This window comes from Artibeus jamaicensis, unplaced genomic scaffold (genome assembly GCF_021234435.1).
Source record: "Artibeus jamaicensis isolate MK-2021 breed Jamaican fruit bat unplaced genomic scaffold, CSHL_Jam_final contig_64, whole genome shotgun sequence".
NCBI classification, from domain to species: domain Eukaryota; kingdom Metazoa; phylum Chordata; class Mammalia; order Chiroptera; family Phyllostomidae; genus Artibeus; species Artibeus jamaicensis.
The window spans coordinates 10,706,371-10,726,127 of record NW_026521911.1 but is presented as its reverse complement, the minus strand read 5'-3'; the positions used below and the strand labels follow the sequence as shown (position 1 = coordinate 10,726,127).

The window sequence follows — 19,757 nt, the reverse complement described above, 5'->3', positions numbered from 1 at the left end:
ATGGTTGTGTTTTAAGAAGTAACATGGGGTGAAGAGGCCAAGATACCCCATTTCTCAGTGTCAGACAGAAGACAGTCTCATAGGTCATTGCCCTGATGAACTTCAGACAACTGCCTCTATTCCTTTCCTAGTGGTATGACCGCTGATAGATAATCTGATACTGTAATAGAGCTAAACAGTTTTTGAAGGTAAAGGGATTTTTGGAATGGTTCAAGAAGAGAGTAAGGAAAATTAACCCTGAACTGTGTCTTTTAACTGCATTTCAGAGCAGGGCTTGTAGCTACAGTGTATGACTGGTTGTTAGTTCACTGTCATTTTTCTTCTCTTCTCTTCTCAGGAGGGCAAGAAGACTTCATTCTTTCTTATGAGCCTGTCTTAAGGCAGGAAAGTAAGTTCCCCAACATGCTCTCGTTCCTGATTTCCAGGCCACAACAGGTGACACCATTATAGGAGGGAAAGAGTGAAGGAATGAGGAAAATGAACTCTGCTCAATACTCAGCTGTCCTCTGACCATGTGCTGTCTCCTTTGCCCTATCGCCAGCAAACACTGCTGGGATGAGTGGTCCCAGCCAGGAGGGAACCATATCTGAGTCAATCAGGAGCCCCAACTGTAGATAAAATCTCCCAGGAGACTGAAGACCACTCAGTATTGAGAGGGGCTTTCTCTCAGACCTGTCCTAAGATCCAGGTCATCTGTGGGCTGCTCCAGGAGCCTGCATTTCCTTTTCCTGAAGGCATTTACACAGAAGCTAATGGCTGTTATACTGCAGAGAAAATGCAAGCATCAAATGCGGAGTTGGACCAAATGAACTTGGGAGCTCCTTCTAACCGCACAGTGCAAAGGAACTGAGAAAACCCCATAGCGTATAACAAGTGTTGTGAGCTGAGAAAGAGAAATTATAAAAACATAAGTTGCTATTACTACTAACAATTACCTTTTAAAGTCATTATCTAAACAATGGCCAAACAGCTGCTTTAGAATCTTTTTTCTCCCACTGAATTGACTACATTCAGTAGTTGTTTTGACATTGTGTAGGCAGAACCTACGAATAAGCAAAACCCCTCCAAATGCTTCTTTTCATTCACAGACTCTGCTATTGCATTTTCCTTTTAATAAATTCCAGAGAGTAGCCACCGCCAACAAACACACTGAATGTTAAATACCAATTTCCCCATGCCGGGCTGGTGGGCAATTTATCCAGTGAAGTAATGCCCCCAGCAATTTTCACTGTTTAGCAATTTGGCTTTAAGAACCACCCTGAAAAGGCAGTTTTGCAACTGTTTCCTTGTCTTTCTCCTCATCTGCACCTTCCTTTCCCCTCTACAGTAAACTACACTCGGCCAGTGATCATCCTGGGCCCCATGAAGGATCGGATCAATGACGACTTGATATCTGAATTCCCTGACAAGTTTGGCTCCTGTGTGCCTCGTAAGTAACTCTTCTCTTTTTTCCAAGAAAAAAAAAAGCCTGGCTCCTTTTTTTTTTTTTTTTTTTTTTTTGATAAAACATAAGTCTGTTCCTCCATAGTCTCTACACTGATTCAAATACTATCAGTTACCTTTTATCCCAGCATCTTATTTAATTTTCTCTGCCCGACAGTTTTTCATCTATTCTGCTTATATATTGTTCTCTATTTAGTGAGTACAATATGTTCTCGAAACTGATGGTGCTCCCCAAGAAGGCAGAATGAATCCTTTCTTTGTACCTGCAATAGCATTTAAAATTGCATAGGATTATTGATTGGTATCACCATGTTCTCATATATTGATTGAAATGCCACTGAAGCATCTTTTCTCATTGAATAAGAGAGATCAGAAACAAAGCCATAAGTTAAAAACATCGCAAGATGACTTAAGGGCCATGTGTCAATCCAAAAATAAGATGGCTTTTCCCCTGTGTTTTAAGAGTCCCAAGTGTTGGGAGGATAAAGACAGATGTATACAACTTTAATTTGCCTACCCTCTAGACCATTATTGACTTGTAATCTTTCTTGTCGTTATAGACAACTGTCAGGCCTCCTAGTCTCTGAATAGAGCCCTGTGAGGTCCTATGTGCTCTCCCTGCTTCGACCCCACCAGACTTCCCCACTCACCCACTTCCATCTCAACTCCCACTGTCACACTGCAATGCACAGACGCCTTCTGTGTATGTAGGCAGACCCACCAGAAAATTTTAATGTATTAGATAATTGAGCTCTTAAATCTGACCTCAACAAATATTTCTTTCTCACTCTACATTTTTTAAGTACTCTGTTTTGAAGTGTCCCTTCCATTTCAGTACTGCACATGTCACCTGGAATGCACAGAAGTGGCAGGAATGGCATGTGTGCAGTAGGTGGGCAGAGGAAACTGGGATGACTGCTGTCTCTCAGGAAACGTTCCCCGTGAGGGCTCCGAGAGGAGATCCTGCAGGGAGCCAGTCCCAAGGGAGACTCTAGATCGAGATGGGCATGTCAGATTCTAGTCGGGCAGAGCAACTTCCGCTTTGTTCCTCCTTTGTGAAAGGAAAGAAAAAACAGTCCTTAAGCAGGATTTCTATTTTCTCCCTAACCTTGCACACCCTTCTGTTACTCTTTTTTTAATTAATAGCACTATATTATGATAATAAACACATGATCATTGTACAAAACTTGGGAAATGCTCAAAATAAAGTTAAGCAAGAAAGTAAAAAGCACAGAATCCCACACAGCACCCAGAGATAACATCATTGTTAATATTTTCTTAGATTTCCATCTATTCATTCTTTCTTATATGTGCATTTTCTTCTGTGGTTGGGTACATGTTAGATATACACAGTATTTTGTTGCTTAATATTCAGTTTTTATATAACTATTTTAAATGATTATTATGTCATCATTAAGCATTCCTTTCTTTATGCATATGTTGCTTTTTCTCTACTTTTCACTCTTATGAATTATAATTAAATGTTATACTCACTTATAATTTATACACTAATATAAATTAACATTTTTAAGGATAAAATTGTATATGTTTTGAAAATTTTTAAAATAGATGTCTAGAAATAGCATAGCTAAGTCAAAGATTGGAAATATACTAACATTTTTTATTTGTATTAAGAGATTGTGCCCTGGCTGGTATGGCTCAGTGGATTGAGCATGGGCTGCGAACCAAAGGGTCACCAGTTCGATTCCCAATCAGGGCACATGCCTGGGTTGCGGGCCAGATCCCCACTACGGGGTACGAGAGGCAACCACACATTGATATTTCTCTCCCTCTCTTTTTCCTTCTCTATTCCTCTCTCTAAAAATGAATAAATAAAATCTTTTTAAAAAAGAATATTTATATTAAGAGATTGTTTGCCCTTCTCTTCTTACAAAGAAGTCTAGCCACCTCTCACCATAATTAGAGTTGATGGCTTTCAGTCCCACCTTAACTGTGATGATCTAATTTTACATCTTTTAAAATTCCTGAATATGTTTACACTATGTCCTTTTTTTCTGTTCCTGGTTACATGACACACTTTTTGGCTTCATCGCTTGTCCCATAATTTTTTATCATGTTCTGGACATTGTAATGCTACATTACTGAGAGTCTGCATTTTGTTGTTTTACTTTATAAAATACTAAATTTTTGTTCTAGCAGGTGATAATTTACTACAGATCAGCTTCTTCCAGTGATGACTTGGTGATGATGGCTCTAGAGTAGCCTTCCAAACTGTGGCCTTTCTGGGGCCACTCTGTGACCTCTAGACTCTCCATTTAGAAATGAAAGCGTATGAGTATATTTCCCTTTATGTGTTTCTCTTACAAGAATCACAGCCCTGCCTATTGTCTGACTCCTGAAAATAGCTTTCCGCTTATTTTGTCTAGCTTTATAGTTATTTCTAGTAGGAGGCTACAACTGGTACCTATTACTATGGGCTTTATAGTACATATTTTTATATACCTGTGTTGGAGATGTGGGGAAGAAAGTAAGTATAGAAGAAGTTTATGAGTATACCTATATGACCTTAATTTTATTGTTTCTTGTTTTATAAAGATACTACAAGGCCAAAGCGAGACTATGAGGTGGATGGCAGAGACTACCACTTTGTCATTTCCAGAGAGCAAATGGAGAAAGACATCCAAGAGCACAAGTTTATAGAAGCTGGCCAGTACAACGACAACTTATATGGAACCAGTGTGCAGTCTGTGAGATTTGTAGCAGAACGGGTACGTCCACCAATCTCCTCACACCTCCCCTGAAGAAGGGTCACAGGTGGCAAACTGTATAGTTTGGTCATTACTCTTTCCTGGTTACAGTGGAAAATTTTGATTAAATATTCCTTGTAAGACCTGAGCATGGTCATTAGTCTTTATTCTAATCTCAGTAAAATAAGCTGAGTGACTTGAGGGGGGATGGGTGGAGTAGAAACCTAAAGGCATCTAACAGCTTGAAGTTTGTGATGATTCACCTTGTCCTTGACTTTGGTCCCAGTAAACAACATTGACTTTATTAAGGAACCTTCACTACTCTTGGTTGTTTAGACCAACATTCTCAATTCCTTTTATTAGCAGGAGTTAACATCTTATCTCTCTGAAAACTTAAGATCCTCAGGATGGAAGAAGGGTAGACAGGTAGGAGGACTTCCTAGTCTGCTGCTGACAAAATTGCAGCTTAAAGGAGGTATAGATGCTGCATTGCCTTCCTGCTGATAATTGTAAGGAACTGGAAAAGGCAAGAACATTCAAAACAGAACAGGGTAGGAAGGCACCTGAGTGTGACTTTAAGATCTCTGCCTATAGAGAGATCCTGATCTGGCAACAGAGGATTAATTTCACAGGAGGAAAAAAGAAGAGTTCAGAGCCAGTTATATTTGTGATATGGTTGATATTTGTTGGGTCAAATTCATTTAATACATCCTCGTCTTATCCTTGCTCATGTATGGGTACAAAAATTAAATAAGAAATTTTAATGTCCATGTAAGAATACACTAAGAAGTTGCATCTACTTCCCTCTATATCACACTGTTTGTAATCAGTTTCCTGGGTAACTGTGTCTATTTTCCTCTTCGAACTTATAGATACAACCTTTGTTAACTTGAAATGTTCTGGTTGGTGAATAATCAAATAGCACTTAGAAATTCATGTAGCTGCTGCACTTCACAGAGAGCAAACTTGGAATTTATTGCTTAAGTGACAAAGGCTTGAACCATCTCAGTGTGCTTCTCCTATTATATACCTGTTTCTCGAGTATTCGTGGACTCTGTTCATTTTCACTTAAGTATTGTAGATGAGTTTTTATTCCCTATTGTTGATTTAGGACTGTTTCTATCTGCATGCTGAGCTTTTTATCTTCTTGTGTAAAGTTTTGGTAGCATCAGGGTAATGAGGCCATTTCTCTCCAGGAGGTAGAATATGATGTGTGGTAAATATATCTACTTTGCCAGAAATACTCTGTAAAGCAACTTCTTGCTCTGAGCACTCATCGCAGTGGAAGCCAAGTTAAATGAGGTGTGCTGTAATGTAACAGGGTTTGTATTCGTGAACAAACAAGAAATTTACATAACCCGTGCAAGCTTCTCTCTCTCTCAGCATTCAAGATATAATATTTAAGGTGACTTTTCTTGTGACTGTCCTCTGCTAGACTGAGCATTTCAAGGTCAGGATACATATGAGCACTCAGCAAATGTTTATGGAACTGTTCTAAATTCACATGATTACCATGTCTCTAAAGTTAACATGAGGCAGGGGGAGACAACACGGTGCCTGTTTATTCCAACCAACAATTCTGTGAGTGCCCAAGACTTGTGTCTCAGTCCTCCTAACACTGAGACTTCAGGCAAGTTAGTTAATATTTCTAAGCCTTAGTTTTCTCTTCTGTAAAATGTGGTTGGTAATACCTACCTCGTAGCTTTGAGAATTTCTTCTTGACCATTGTCTTCAGAGATGGTTTACAAGCTTTATGAGAATAGACACAGTCACATTCCACATGGCTACATGTCTTCTTTGCTCAAAGCACTGGGTCTTTATTTAAGAAAACCGAGTTAACTGAGATGACACACGCAGACTGTCCCAGTGGCAGACACTTAACCAAGGGGGTAATAGGTATGTCATGGCAAGTTTTCGGTGACCTGTGTATGCAGTGATCCTTTCAACCCTCAGAAATCCATCATCCTTTATCTTCCCTTAAAACACGCTTACATTATTTTTAGTGGGTGTTGCATTATGATCACTTTTTCTGGATTAACTCCATATTTTTCTTCTCTTTCTACCAGGGCAAACACTGTATACTAGACGTATCAGGAAATGCTATCAAGCGGTTACAAGTTGCCCAGCTCTATCCCATTGCCATCTTCATTAAGCCCAAGTCTCTGGAACCTCTCATGTAAGTGGAGGCCACTGGAGATCTTCATCCGGCCCCTGTTCCATACGGCACAGCACATTGTTAACAGCTCCGTCATAAATGCTTACAAATGGGACATGCCAGTGTTGATCTTTTAAGCATTCCCTTTTTTAAAAGCTAAATTAAAGTTTTTGAGCCACTGCAGACATAATGTCAGCGATTCCTTAAAATGTCTTCCCTAATGTTTCTTTACTTTTATTTCATTTCACAAGTTGTTTTTTGTGGGGGTGATTGTTTCGTTTTGTTGTCGTGTTGTTTTGAAGGCATGTTGATTTAATTTGGTTTGGTTGTTTGGTTTTGTATTCCAAATGATAGGTAGTATCATCTTGGAATTGCTTCTTACTTGTGAGATTAGTTCCACTGGTACATCTTTTTAAACATGTGGGTCCTTACAGTAGGAGCAGACAATGTTTTGGACGCTTTTCATTGGCATTTCATTTTGTTGTGTTGTAGAATTCTTATGTTCCTTAATTAGAACCTCATGAATATAGACCATTATCCTTACTAGGGAATTTTCTTCATGGTTTGGCAGTAAAATACCTGTTACTTAAACCAACAGCTCCATACATGTATGCATTTGTGAACAAGGGAAAATGCATGATTTTTTATTATTTTATTTTTCAGAGGACTTGTAAAATATCTTCCTTCCAATTCACTAAATAAGTTGGCCAGATATTTCTGATCTGACTATAAAGTAACATAGTTTCTTAGGCAATTTGATAGAAATTGTTGGCACTACTTTATAGACAACTACCTCACAGAAACGAGGCTCCAGTAGCCATAAAGGTAGAAGAGCAGGGACTTGAAGACTGGTCAGGCCAGGGTTGTTTCTTTGATTTGCAAATGGTCCATTCTGTGACCTTTAGGTCCTCACCTCTAAACTAGGCACATTAAGAGCATGTACCTCATAGAGCTAGTGTACAGCTAAACAAGATCATAAATGTGAAGTTCTTTGTACAGTCTTTGGCATATAGTAAACACTCATTAACTAGTAGCTATTGTTGCTATAAAATATTTCAAGTTATTATATTGAAATAAAGCTATTTTATCACCATAAAACACATGAACAGTACAGTTCCTTTTCCAAGAGATTGCAAGAGTTAATGCTAGTGTGTCTATTGCAAGAGCTTTTCTCAAATATGGGCCTCAGGACCTCAGAGTATTTGACAGGTTACAGAAGTGAACCAAAAAGTGCTGGAAAGCAGTAACAGTGGTCATGGAAAGATCAAAGAAATTACTTAATCCCGGAAGTGTGAGCAGTTACCCTGCAGAGGATATTGGCTGACTGTTCTGCTGTCTTTCTGAGGATGAAGAAATGAAGCGAGCTGCAGTAGCTGGAATTGCAACCTAAGAGAATTAAATAAATACAACGTGGGTCTCTGGGGAAATTGTCAGAGCAAGATCTTAAAAGCAGACTATATTCTCGTAAATAAAAGATGGTCAAAGTTTTTACCAGGGCGAAAAAATAAAATCAGGAGGTTGTCCACCTTTGGGCCCCATGAATTCCGTGAATGTAGGTATTAAAATTTAACATAAAGAGCTTTTCCCATAGATGTCATATGGAAAAATATGTGCTAACAATAAAATAATGGTTCTTGATCATATTATCCCTGATAGCACATATTAAATTTCTCCTCATGTAGGACACTGTGTGGGGCATTGCACAAAATGAATCAAGCAACCACAAATTTCATTATGTAAAAGTAATTTATAATCTGTAAAGAGCCTCATAAATATTGTTAGCAATGCTAACATTAATAAGAAGAATAGAAAAATGACCCTCACATCCTGGGAACAGCATCTTAAAAGCCTGTTTTATAAATAGAAGAATAAGTCTCACATCATCAACACGCAGCAGGATAAATGGCTTCCCAGGAAGTGAAGCCTGAGGGAGAAACAGCAGTTGCACATTTGGTTCCCCGTGATATTGGGAGACAGTCCCATCTGGTGCTCAGCAGGAGAAGGCCTACTTCCTTCCACAACTATGAGATGACTTATTTAGTTTTGCCGTAGGGCATTGTCACAGCCACTTATCACCAAGGAAAATTAAACACTCTGAAGGCTGGATTCCTCCCCGAGGACAGTGAATCTGACAGAAGTGGCTGCAGCCACATCCATAGGTCTCCAGAGCAGTAAGGGTGACGTGCCATCCAGTGTGCCCTTATTCATAAATGCTACGTGTTTACTTTCCAGTTCACTGTTTTCCAAGGGTTTTCCTTCAGGAGCAAACATGTCCTGAATTGCTCATTCCCCAGAGAGAGTGAAGGCCAGGTCAGCTGGAAGACGAGCATGGCTGCTGTCACATTTAGGCATTGATACATCATCACACACATTATTTCTCCAGCGCATCTTCCACATCAAACCACTGAGCTCATTAGCACACACACAGCTGACTCTTCAGAGACGCATGAGATCAGGAGTGTGTATGGAAGAGATGTTCTTTTTATAGTGTGCCACCTGTGACTTCTGTCCCCTGCCCTACCTCATGCCTATGAGAAACTTTCCTGTATTTCTTTGCCTTGCCAGACTCAATCTGCTTTTACCTTCTTGCTCTAGTGATGGCCTGTATTCATTTCTGTCTTCCACTGCAACAGAATTGTATTTTTATGTTTAGCTGTCCATTCAGTGTATTGAGTCAAGCTCCTTGCCACAAGCTGATGAATAAGCCATGCATGGTCTCTGCCCTCAAAAAACTCATAGGTTAGGCAAAAGACCAAGCAAATTCATATATTGGAGAATTGAAATCCTAAACTCAGTCATTGCTACAAAAAGTGCAAAGGTAATCCAGAGAAAACTAGCATGTGCCAGAGAAGTCAAGGAAGATTCTGAGCTACATGATTTCTTGACATCTGAAGCAAAACTCTGCCTTTCTATAGAACGCATCCCTTGGTTTAGCCCAGTATCTTCTGCACCCGAGAGTGACAACCTCTCACAACTTCTAAGGCCCATGCCGCTTGGGTGGAGGATTACAAACACCCATCCTCAGGACTAAATGAGTTTATTTCAACAAGAATTCAGGAACTTTTTACTTCATTATTGTAGCTACCAGTGTCCTGTCCAGAATCATGTTAATGTCTGCCTTGAGTTTCTTATTTTTTTTCCAAATAATCTCTTTTGAAAGAAAGACTTGGCTTAATGGAAATCCTGTTTAACTAAAAATTGGATTAAAAAAAAACATTTTAGTTCTTGCATTGGATTTACTCTTTATTAAATGTACAACCTTAGGCAAATCTCTTTACTACTTCAGAGCTCAGTTACTTGCTCTGAAAAAAAGGAATTGACTAAAACCACACGTTCCAGACCCAAACCTCTGGATTCCTAAGTGGCAGGCAACGGCGTCAATGCTTCCGAAATTCTGCGTGCGCCCGTGTTGCATCCTGATGGGCCAACTAAAGTTTCTCTGCTCTTGGCTGGACTCTTATCAGCCCAGTGCAGTAGCACTGATGTTATTATGGTGATCAGAAGCAGTGATTGCAGCCGTTGATTAATAAAATGACTTTGATTAAGAAAGAAATGGAAAGACGAAATAATTTGTATTTAATAAGTGCAATTTGGTAGGCAAAAAAATTAACACCAGAGGACAGGGGAAGATAAAGCTGCCACTGGTTAGGAATCAGTAGGTTAGGTTATTTTCCATTTTTCTCTCCCCTCAGTTTGTCCTTGAGACTAGGTTGGACTTCAATAAACTTACAATGATTAAATAGCATTTATATACAGTTAATGGTACACCGATGGTGACAGAAGAAAGAGGCAGAGAATCTCAGGCATAATCCTTTACAGCCCATTTTGTCAGAGCAAAAATAAACAAAGGGAACATTGGAGATTCTTCCTTAACAAGCCCATCTATCCTGGCTCACTATTTCATATTATTTGCTTATAGGCTATTTGAAAATAGCCTATTTTTGTCCCCATGCTTTTGATTGTGACATTCTCTCTGTGTTCACTTTAATTCAAGCCTTCTCCAGCAGCTCCTTTAGGTTCCATTTGATTATAAAAACAGAAATGTCCAGGCTGCTACAGACGTGGCTTGCCTTTTGTAGAGCTGAGCCGTGAGAGCTGCAGAATGCCTCTCATCCTGAAAGACACACATGCCTAAGAGGCCTGTCACATCTCCTATAATTCTTTGGAAGCACTTTCTGTGTTTCTCCACTCCACATGTTTCCCAGCCGCACATTGAAGATAAGCAGCAGTCTTTGGGGAGAATGGGGGAGTCCAGAAATCGGAGCCTTCTGTGCAGTCAGGACCTGAGAATGTCAAGTCCTGTTCTCTCGGATGTAATGAGGTTCCCGAAGTTGTGACGTGCCTTCCCTCTAGCCATCTCTTCTCCCACTGACCACCCCTGGAAGAGTCTGTTCACTTCTATGGCCCGCATTTAACAGAGGTCAAGATAGACTAGAAGGGTAACCAAAAAGGTCAGGATTTGGAAATCATGTCCAAGGAGAGAATAGGTAAAGGAAGTAGGACAGTTTATCCTGAAGGAGTGGAAATGTCAAGGGACGCAGGAAGGCTTGATTTAAAGACCCCGGTGCCTGTCGTGAAGGAAGGAAGCCCTACCCTGTGAGACTGCAGAGGGCAGAACAGGGCCAATAACTAGAAATCAAAGGGAGATAGATTCTGCTTCAATCCAACGTGGGGACCCAGAGACGGCCCTCTAAGAGAGTGGGCTCCCTGGGAGGGAGTCTTTGTTGCTAAAATTATTCCAGCAAAGAGGAGTCCCAGATGAAAACTAGGAAGCTGCTGCTAAGATTACACTAGGCTTCCTGCAGGATTCATTTTTGCCAGGCATTTTAATTTTTCAGGTTTTGGATAGTCCCTGTGTGGTCTAATACTAAACCCTCATTTTCGCAGGGAGATGAACAAGCGTCTAACAGAGGAACAGGCCAAGAAAACCTATGATCGTGCAATTAAGCTAGAACAAGAATTTGGAGAATATTTTACAGGTAAGTTCTTGTTTTGTTTTGTTCTGTTTAATTTGCAATTGCAGTTGACATACAGGGTGGCACAAAAATAGGTTTACAGGTGTTCATATGGAAAGTAATATAATAATTATTAATAAGCAAGAATAAACTGTGTTTTGTGTACTCACAATTATAAACCTGCTTTTGTCCGATCCTGTGCAATATTATATTAGTTTCAAGTGTATAACATAGTGACTAGACATTTATATAACTTACAAAGTGATCACCCCAGTAAGTCTAGTACAGGGAAGTTCATTTATCCTTAAACTCTGATAAAAGAGAAAAATTGCCTAACATTTGGCATAATGGAGGGCCTTGTATATCTGCCCCTAAAACCTTCCTGCTGAGAACCCCTGGTTCACTTCTGCTTCACCCACTGGCTTCAGACTCTAGGTTCTCCCTGCTCTGAATTAATCTGCAGCCGGCTTCCAGGTTCCCAGTGGCCCCATCCAAAACCAGTGATGGCAGATGCCGCTGAGCTCTCTCCTGCTATTAAGGTTATTTTAGGCATTGATGCTTCATTAAACAACCTCCCTGGTGTCATCAGAAAACTCGAAAAGTAAACTTTTAGGCCTCAAAATGGGTAGTGTTTAAAGCAGTCAGTCTTGAGAAGCAATCTCAGGGCTGCCATCCTCTGCTCCAGTGACCGAGGGTCTGTCTCTTCATTAGCACATGTGAACAGCAATCTTAAAACACTTGGGGAGAGGAGTATAGGGGAACTGAATAGTAATAGAAAAAATACAATAAAAAGGGTTCTTTCTTTACTCATAAAAAAACAAACCACTTTTCTTGTTTCAATTAATTCCCCTTCAATTCCCCTTTAAGGCAGAACATTTTTTTTTCTTTTTTAAATATTTCCTTGGAAACTTGAAGATTAGGGAATAAAGGAAGATTTTCTTGTCTTATGTATTCTGGGTTCTCCCTCATATATTTTTATGAAACATTGATCAAATATAAAGAATGAGCAACGTTTGTGGAATATGCCTTATAACAGATAGTTTGAAAACAAGAACTGTCCTTCCAAATTACGTTATGTGAAGTTAGATATCTTTTTATCTTATTCAGAATTGAAAAACATCAGTGGCTTAGCAGTTTTCAAATATACTGAATCAAATAATCTTAAGATTTCAATCAATAACAAAGACATGAGGTGTATGTCATTCTGAAAGAGCATCTAGGTAGGACCATCAAAGCTAAACACTGTGTATTTGACAGTGGCTTATATTAAGGAGTAAAATACAGTATTCACTATATTCTGAGAAGTGTTTTGAAAATCTAAACCATGTTTCGATAGCAATCTGTGTCTAAGTTCTGTTATAAGGAGAGTGCTGATGTGTTTTTGAGATCTAGCTACAAGACAGCTTTGGTTTAAAGATAATGAAATGTACTTAAATCTACTCTGACTTGGTATTTTAGGTAACACACAGTTTAGCAGTTTATTTATGTCTTTTCCTATGTATGTTTCTTATAAGTAGTTACCATATTCTCAATATGAGTATATAGGGTAAAATTTCATTTTACTCGGTTCTTAGAGAATGAATGGGGTTCCTTCTACAGCTTTTGGGGATTGAGGAACTTAACTAAAGTTTCTTCCAAAAATGTCATTATTTTCTCTGTGTCTAAAATATCTGAATTTCTGTCCCTGACAAAGTAAGTACAATGTAAAAGTGTAAGGCTGCCTTTCTTTGATAAATGGGTAGCTCAGTCTGAAGAACTGATTGATGCCTAGCACACGGCCCAACCCAGGCTAGACCCCCCCTAAAACGTAAATAAGGGAATGGTTCATTGGCCAGAGCAATGGACAGACATGTAGAAAGTAGAAAGACTGTGCGTGGTGCATTTATTACTGATCCAGAACATGCCTTGAAAGCATTTTTTAATCATTGATGTGACCTTGCTTAAGTCAATTTTCTGCTTTTTCTTACTAATCAAAAGTACTATTAAGCTTCCTGATGAGTCTGTGCGTCACTGCTTTGATCCTCTGCTGTGCAGTTAATTGATGAGGAGCCCTAACCCCAGCGTTTCTTCTGTTCTAGCTATTGTCCAAGGAGACACCTTAGAAGATATATATAACCAGTGCAAGCTTGTTATTGAAGAGCAGTCTGGGCCTTTCATCTGGATCCCCTCAAAGGAAAAGTTATAAATTAGCTACCGCACCTCTGACAACGACAGAAGAGCATTTAGAAGAGCAAAATATATATAATATACTACTTGGAGGCTTTTATGTTTTTGTTGCATTTATGTTTTTGCAGTCAATGTGAATTCTTATGAATGTACAACACAAACTGTGTGAAGCCATGAAGGAAACGGAGGGGCCGAAGGGTGGGACAGAAGACACTGCAGTATGATGCAGGAAGGCTTTGGTTTGCTCAAGGGGCCAGGTATAGGGATGAACCTCTGATGGGCTTTGTGCCCAAGAGCTGGGCAGCCTCCTCACCTAGCAGATGTCCAGAGCTGACTTAGCCGCTGAGCTCTCTGTGTTTTTTGCTTTAAAGAAAAGTTGCCAGCACTTGAACTTCACCAACCTTCCCATTACCTACATCTGTAATTGGTCCACTTCGAATTTTATAACTATGCACATCCTTTGATTTCTTATCAAGCAAAAGAAAGAAAGAAGGAGAAAAGAAAGGAGTCCCTTTGGAGACGGCATAAAATCAGGGAAGGATAAGCATGTAGTTTCTTTGACTGGCATCTGCAAAGATGAGCATTTCATAAAATTTGCAAGTGTATGGAGGACTGACCTTACTGAGAGGAGGGGATTCTACCTGGGGTTAGCTTTATGATTGTTTATTGTCTATTTTGCCATTTATAAAGTGAAAGAAGGCACTAAAGATGAGAATAATTTATACAATAAAAATATATTAAATGTATAGAAACAAATTTCTATAGGTTAAAAAAGTTTTGTGAAATATTTTGTAAAGACTAATCAATTGAAAGACAGACTGTATGCACTATCCGCAGGTGATCGAATGCAAGAACTGAAAGTTGCACTCTCCCTTCTGTTGCCAATGACCCATTAAGAGCATCTGAATTCCTTCCAAAGTCTGACACAGCCTTCTCCCCAACTTACCTCCCGTGATCCACCTTCCCTCTTAGCAATGCACTCACACGGAGCACATCCTTTAATGAGTTGCCCTCATGGATATTTTTGGAAGACATTTGGTTAATGCATTTTTAAGCTGATGGCTTTCAAACTCATGCACAGGAGCTAAAGGGAAGTTTTTGCTTTCCTCTTGTTAAACAACCTGGGCCTGCTCTGCAAGTAGTTGAATAACTTTGTTCCTAGTTACTTACATACAATTCTTAAAGGATCATCTAGTATTTTGGCCAGCCGTGAGTAATTAGGACATTTTTTTTTGTCTGTTTCACAAATAACTGAGGTTTTATAACAGCCAGAGATGGCGTAGAATCATGGCGAAATCTGTCCCACAAGGCACTATTTCTTTGAGGAAGAGAGAGAGAAGGGAAGTATCTGGTTGGAGTATAAGGGTTGTGGACTTGTTTCTGTGTGCAGGGAAAGAAGACAGAACCATAGGGAAAACCAGTTAATGACTTTGAGCTCAACCAATTGAACTGCCTTTCTTCGGGGCGGCACCTGGACCAAGTTTATTTTTTAACAATTATAATAATGATGACTAATGGAAAAGAAAAAGAAACCTCCTGAAGCCTAAATCCTAGGTTAGGGCTGAGTGACATTGGCTTTGCCTGTGCCCAAGGTGTTTAGAGAGAGACTTTTCTGTGATCTCAATAACCACTCAACTCTGGGTTCTATGCAGGCCCAGACTAAGCCCCATCGCCTTATTTCTGGGGTACATCCAGACCTGGCAGGGACTCTGCCACACTGTGCAGCAAACCAGCATGCAGGCTGGGATGGGAGAGCAAGAGACAGAGCCATCAGCAGTGATGGGGCTTCTTCACAGTAAGAACATCAGAGCTCAGACCAAGGGTCTCTTTCCAAAAGCAGGCATTGTTCATCTTACAGTAAATGCCACTCTGCCTGGCTACAGTCACCAAAACAAACACAAAGAAAGCAAAATTGTGCACCTGCCTTGTAGTCTTGAGGCTGCCTTTGCCAATGGAAGGGCTGGCAATGTATTTGCCCTCTGATGAAAGTTAAATTTCTAAAAATGTCCTTAGATTGCTCAAAATGTTAAAGATGTGACCGTGTTTGCCATTTGCCGGTTAGTTTCAGGTCAAGGTCTACTTTCATCAGTATTGCTCCCAGGAGTTTTCTGCCACCAGAATGCCATTCCTGATCCCAGCTCTATTTTTAGGCCACCATGATAACTTCTTTGGTTTCTCAACTGAGCATGCAACCATTTATTTAGAGGACTGTCATTAATGAGTAGATGTTTCCGCGGGTCTTGTGATGTGCTTTCCGTTTACTATTAAGTATTGCCGTGGCTGAGTACAATCAAATTGAACCACCAACCCTTGGTTTTGTAGTAATATAATTATTTATTTTCCTAGTGTAGATGCTTTCAGATTAGAATTGGCATTTGCACTGATTTTTTATGTAGATTTATATAAATATATATACATATATATTGCTTGAAGAATCACCAAGCAAATTGGTGAGAGGGTCTTTTCCTATAGAACTTACACCTCTGTTTGTTGTGTTGTCTTGCGCTTCCCCATGTTGAGGTCTCTATGGCTCCAATGAACTGGTGTATTTTGCAGTAAACCTGACAACTGGTGTGGAAATGGCACGAGAGTTACCCAGATGACATCTGGTGCAAATGCACCTGGAGCCTGGGGCCAGACTGGTGCTAACACTGCAAACTTTGTCCGGAGCTCTCTCCACCCTGAAGGCTTGCTGGGGGCACAATGTCACCTTCACATGCTGGGCCCTTTCGGGAAAGTGCCAGATCGTGTCACTGGTGCTATTTTTCATGCTCTGGTACAATGTGTAGCACCACGGGGGGGTCTCAGCTTTACCAAATTCAAAATCCCATTTGTCAGCTAATTGCAGGGGCATTTGTTTTCGCTCTTCTCCCTTGGGATTTGTTGGCCCTCTCTTTGCAGGCCTTTCCTCCCAGCCCCAAGTTTATGGGTTGGCTTTCTCTGTTCAGTGAGCCCACCTTGATGAAGCCGCACTCAGGTGTCTGTGAGCTGTCTTAGATCCTACTGCCAGCCCTTCAGGACTCCAAGCCAGGGAACGGCTCTCGCTGCCCTGGCTCCCACCTCTGGTTCTTTCTCATTCTCCCTCTGCTTTCCCCTTCCTCTTTCTATCCCACCCCGTAGCTCTTTTTGTTACCTCGCCTTTTATCCTTTCTTCCTGTCTTCTCTAAGTTGTTGACTTTCCTATAACTCTCCTTTACTCCCTCCCTTTTGTTATTCATCTCTATTCTCTACTTGATTCTCAGTCTTTCTCCTTCTTACTCCTCTGTCCCCTCCTTCACCCTCCTTTCTCTTTTTCTCACTCCTGATCATCTCCTCTCCCATACCCCACCTCTTCACTTTTTTGTCCTATAAGGGCTCATGGCTGATTCTGACAGCAAGTCCATAGGCTGGACTAATGACACAACTACTTCGGGTCACCGTTTCACTTACGCAGCCCAGAAAGCAAAGCTGAGCGTGAGGTCCTGACCTGGAGCAGCTCCAGCCCAGGAGCCAGCCTGCACCACTGCCCGGCAGTGACGATGCATGTGCTCTGGGCTCTGCTGGCACCTGGGTGCCCCTCTGCCAGGAGGCTGGTCCAAAGTGAGCCCACTCCCAGCACCACCCTGTGGCTCTAAGGACACTTCCTTTCAATAAAGGCAGACGCTGGCCCCAACAATTATTCTGACAGCAAAACTCCTCCTCATTGAAGCCATGCCATCGCCTTGATTTGGAGAGAGACATATTTTTCCCATTCATAAGCTTTCTTTTTCCCATATTTATGTGAAGCCCCCCTCTGCTTTTCAACTGGTGATTGCTCTAGTGAGATTGAATGGACTCGCTGGTGAAATAACATCTCTTTTTTTCCTGTTTTGGTCCTGCCCAAATTCATACAAAATTATTTAAGTCAAGGACTCAAGCTAGTTCCTAAGTTTATAATAGTAATTTGTCACTCTTAGGGGGAAAGGGGACACATTTCCCTTCAAATATACGGAGTACCTCCTGTGACAACGGATTTGTCAGAGGACTCCCCTAGAGAATTCTGTGGATGTACATTTTATTTAGGCATATGTATGGTATATGTGGTATGTATATGCTGTATACACATACTACATTGGGTATGAATGAATGTGGATGGACGGAAACCCACCCACACACTCCAGTCTGTAAATATTCTTCCTCACTGAAAAGTGTGCTTTGGAAATAATGTCTTGTACAGCTGTGCAGTTTCTTGTAACAGCTGAGGACAAGCTAAGACAGGTGGACGATTTAGACAAAGATCATCCAAAAGATAGAATTCAGGATTCCCCTAGCAACTCATGAGGACAGACAACCAAATGGCAATGTTGACACCCAATGGGATGGCAAACTTTTCTTCTCTCCCTTTCGAATTTGTGTTTCCTAAGTGTGTCTTCACTTCTGAGTGCACCAGGCTGTACCCGTTAGAGCCTTTCGATATGAGTGTTGCGCTTCTCTCTGACGGACGCTCCTCTGCCAAGCTGTAGTGCGGGAGGGAGAGAGGGGAATCGCTCCTCGCCGGGGCCGGGGTTACAGAGACACTGCACAGCGTACACTCCTGTTAAGTGTAAATATTCGACACTTCCATTCCATTTGTGTAAAAAATAAAGCACACACGATTATAAAATCAAGATGTATATTTCCTACTCAGTGTGTCTGTGCATATTTATTGCGTTTTTCAGTTGTCAGTGGTGGCCCCTGGTGGGAATGCTTCATAGTGTTTCTAAACATGCCATGGTTTTTATTATAAGATATAAATATTAAAATAGTTTGTACTTTATAGCAAATTATTTTCTCCCACAAAATAATTTGTCTTACATCATAACAAATAGAATCATTCATTTCCATTTTTTCCAATGTTTCTGATTTCAGAACTGAAGTATAATTAGAGTATGTGTGCTCAGAGAAATATTGGCACTCCTAAAATGAGCTGGAATTGGTGCTTTTGCATATTTTTAAATATTTGGTTACCATCTTGCCCACTTTTAACCAAGATTTTGCCAAGAGTAAACAAGATATTTAAAAGGGGGTGGGGTTTAGCCCTGGCTGGTGTTGTTCAGTGGATTGAGTGCCAGCCTACAAACTGAAAGGTCCCTGGTTTGATTCCTGATCAAGGCACGTGCCTGGGTTGTGGGACAGGTTTATGTTTCTCCCCCTCTCTCTTTCTCCCTCTCATCCACTCTCTTGAAAAATAAATAAAATCTTTAAAAACAAAACAGGAGTTTTATTGGTTGATTGATTTTAGAGAGAGAAGGGAAGGAGAAAGGGAGAGAAACAACAATGTGTGTTTGCTTCTCAGGTGCCCCTAGTGGAAACCTGAACTGCAACCCAGGCATGTGCCCTGACTGGGAATCGAACCAGCAACCCTTTGATTCATGAGCTGGTACTCAATCCACTGAGCCACACCAGCCAGGGCCAGAACAGGGTTTTTAAAGGCCTTCATATCTATCTGAAAAAGTTAACTCCCCAGTTTCAAAATTTTGAGGTTCCAGAAGATACTAAGAATAGAGAAGGATATTTTTGTCTTATCAGACACTTAAGACACAAAGGAAGGCACAAATTGGAGAAGTGTCCCTATATGGATAATACCCTGGGAACACAAAATATACCAGCTCTGATCTGAACATACCAAGAATGGTCAGGTTTGGGAACCTGAATCTGCCAGACGATGTTCTAAATTCTTCCTTCCCAGTTATGTGCTTTGTCATTGACATTTAGACAGCACAGGTCTGACAGCTGGGGGACCGAAACAAAGTCCCCTGTGGAAGGGGTGAATTTTCACCATCGAAGCAATTGCTTTGAAGTAGGTTTTGCTTCATGATAAACTATCGCAGAATCAGACCAGCCATCGGGTAGCCAGACTTGGTCACACTGCCTTGACCATCACTGAGCCCAGAGGCCCTGTCACTGTCCCTGGTGCTTCATGACAGTGAGCAGAGACATCAGAGGTGGTGTGAGAAGGCATTGACTGGGGCTGCAAGCCTAATGCAGGCCTTGAATTTCAACAGTTACTCAAGTTTTACGATTTACACAGTCTCACCAGGTTTAATGTTCATGGTAACTCTACAACAGCCAGATTCACTCCAATGATGGGTGTGTTTGCGGGGCAGGGGGGTGAAGAGGGTTTGACTTTCCTTTATGTCCTCTTTAATTCCTACATGTGTAACTTTTTAAAACATGGTCACACTAGAAGTCTCAAAAGCTAGAGGTGAACTGCATATCTCTGAACCTAAGAGGACCTACCTGCAAATGGATAGTCATTGTAGATACTGTGAGACTAAACATCCAGTGACAGAATTTAAAACCCTCAGTGAGGCACAAAGCTCAGGGCCATTG

General features: G+C 40.7%; 1 protein-coding gene across 21 annotated transcripts in view; it reads left to right on the top strand.

Moving 5' to 3' along the window:
* DLG2 (discs large MAGUK scaffold protein 2) overlaps positions 1–18,052 on the top strand; it is a 1,926,133-nt gene extending 1,908,081 nt beyond the window's left edge. For 20 of the 21 annotated variants that reach the window (XM_053670841.1, XM_053670838.1, XM_053670836.1 and 17 more), the window contains 6 exons: positions 338–388; positions 1,328–1,429; positions 4,000–4,172; positions 6,218–6,327; positions 11,194–11,285; positions 13,340–18,052. In XM_053670841.1, the coding sequence (XP_053526816.1) occupies positions 338–388; positions 1,328–1,429; positions 4,000–4,172; positions 6,218–6,327; positions 11,194–11,285; positions 13,340–13,446 (635 nt within the window). In that variant the 3' untranslated portion in view covers positions 13,447–18,052. The remainder of the gene's footprint in view (positions 1–337; positions 389–1,327; positions 1,430–3,999; positions 4,173–6,217; positions 6,328–11,193; positions 11,286–13,339) is intronic. The other variant, XM_053670842.1, reaches the window with a different exon arrangement.
* The last annotated feature ends 1,705 nt before the right edge of the window (positions 18,053–19,757 follow it).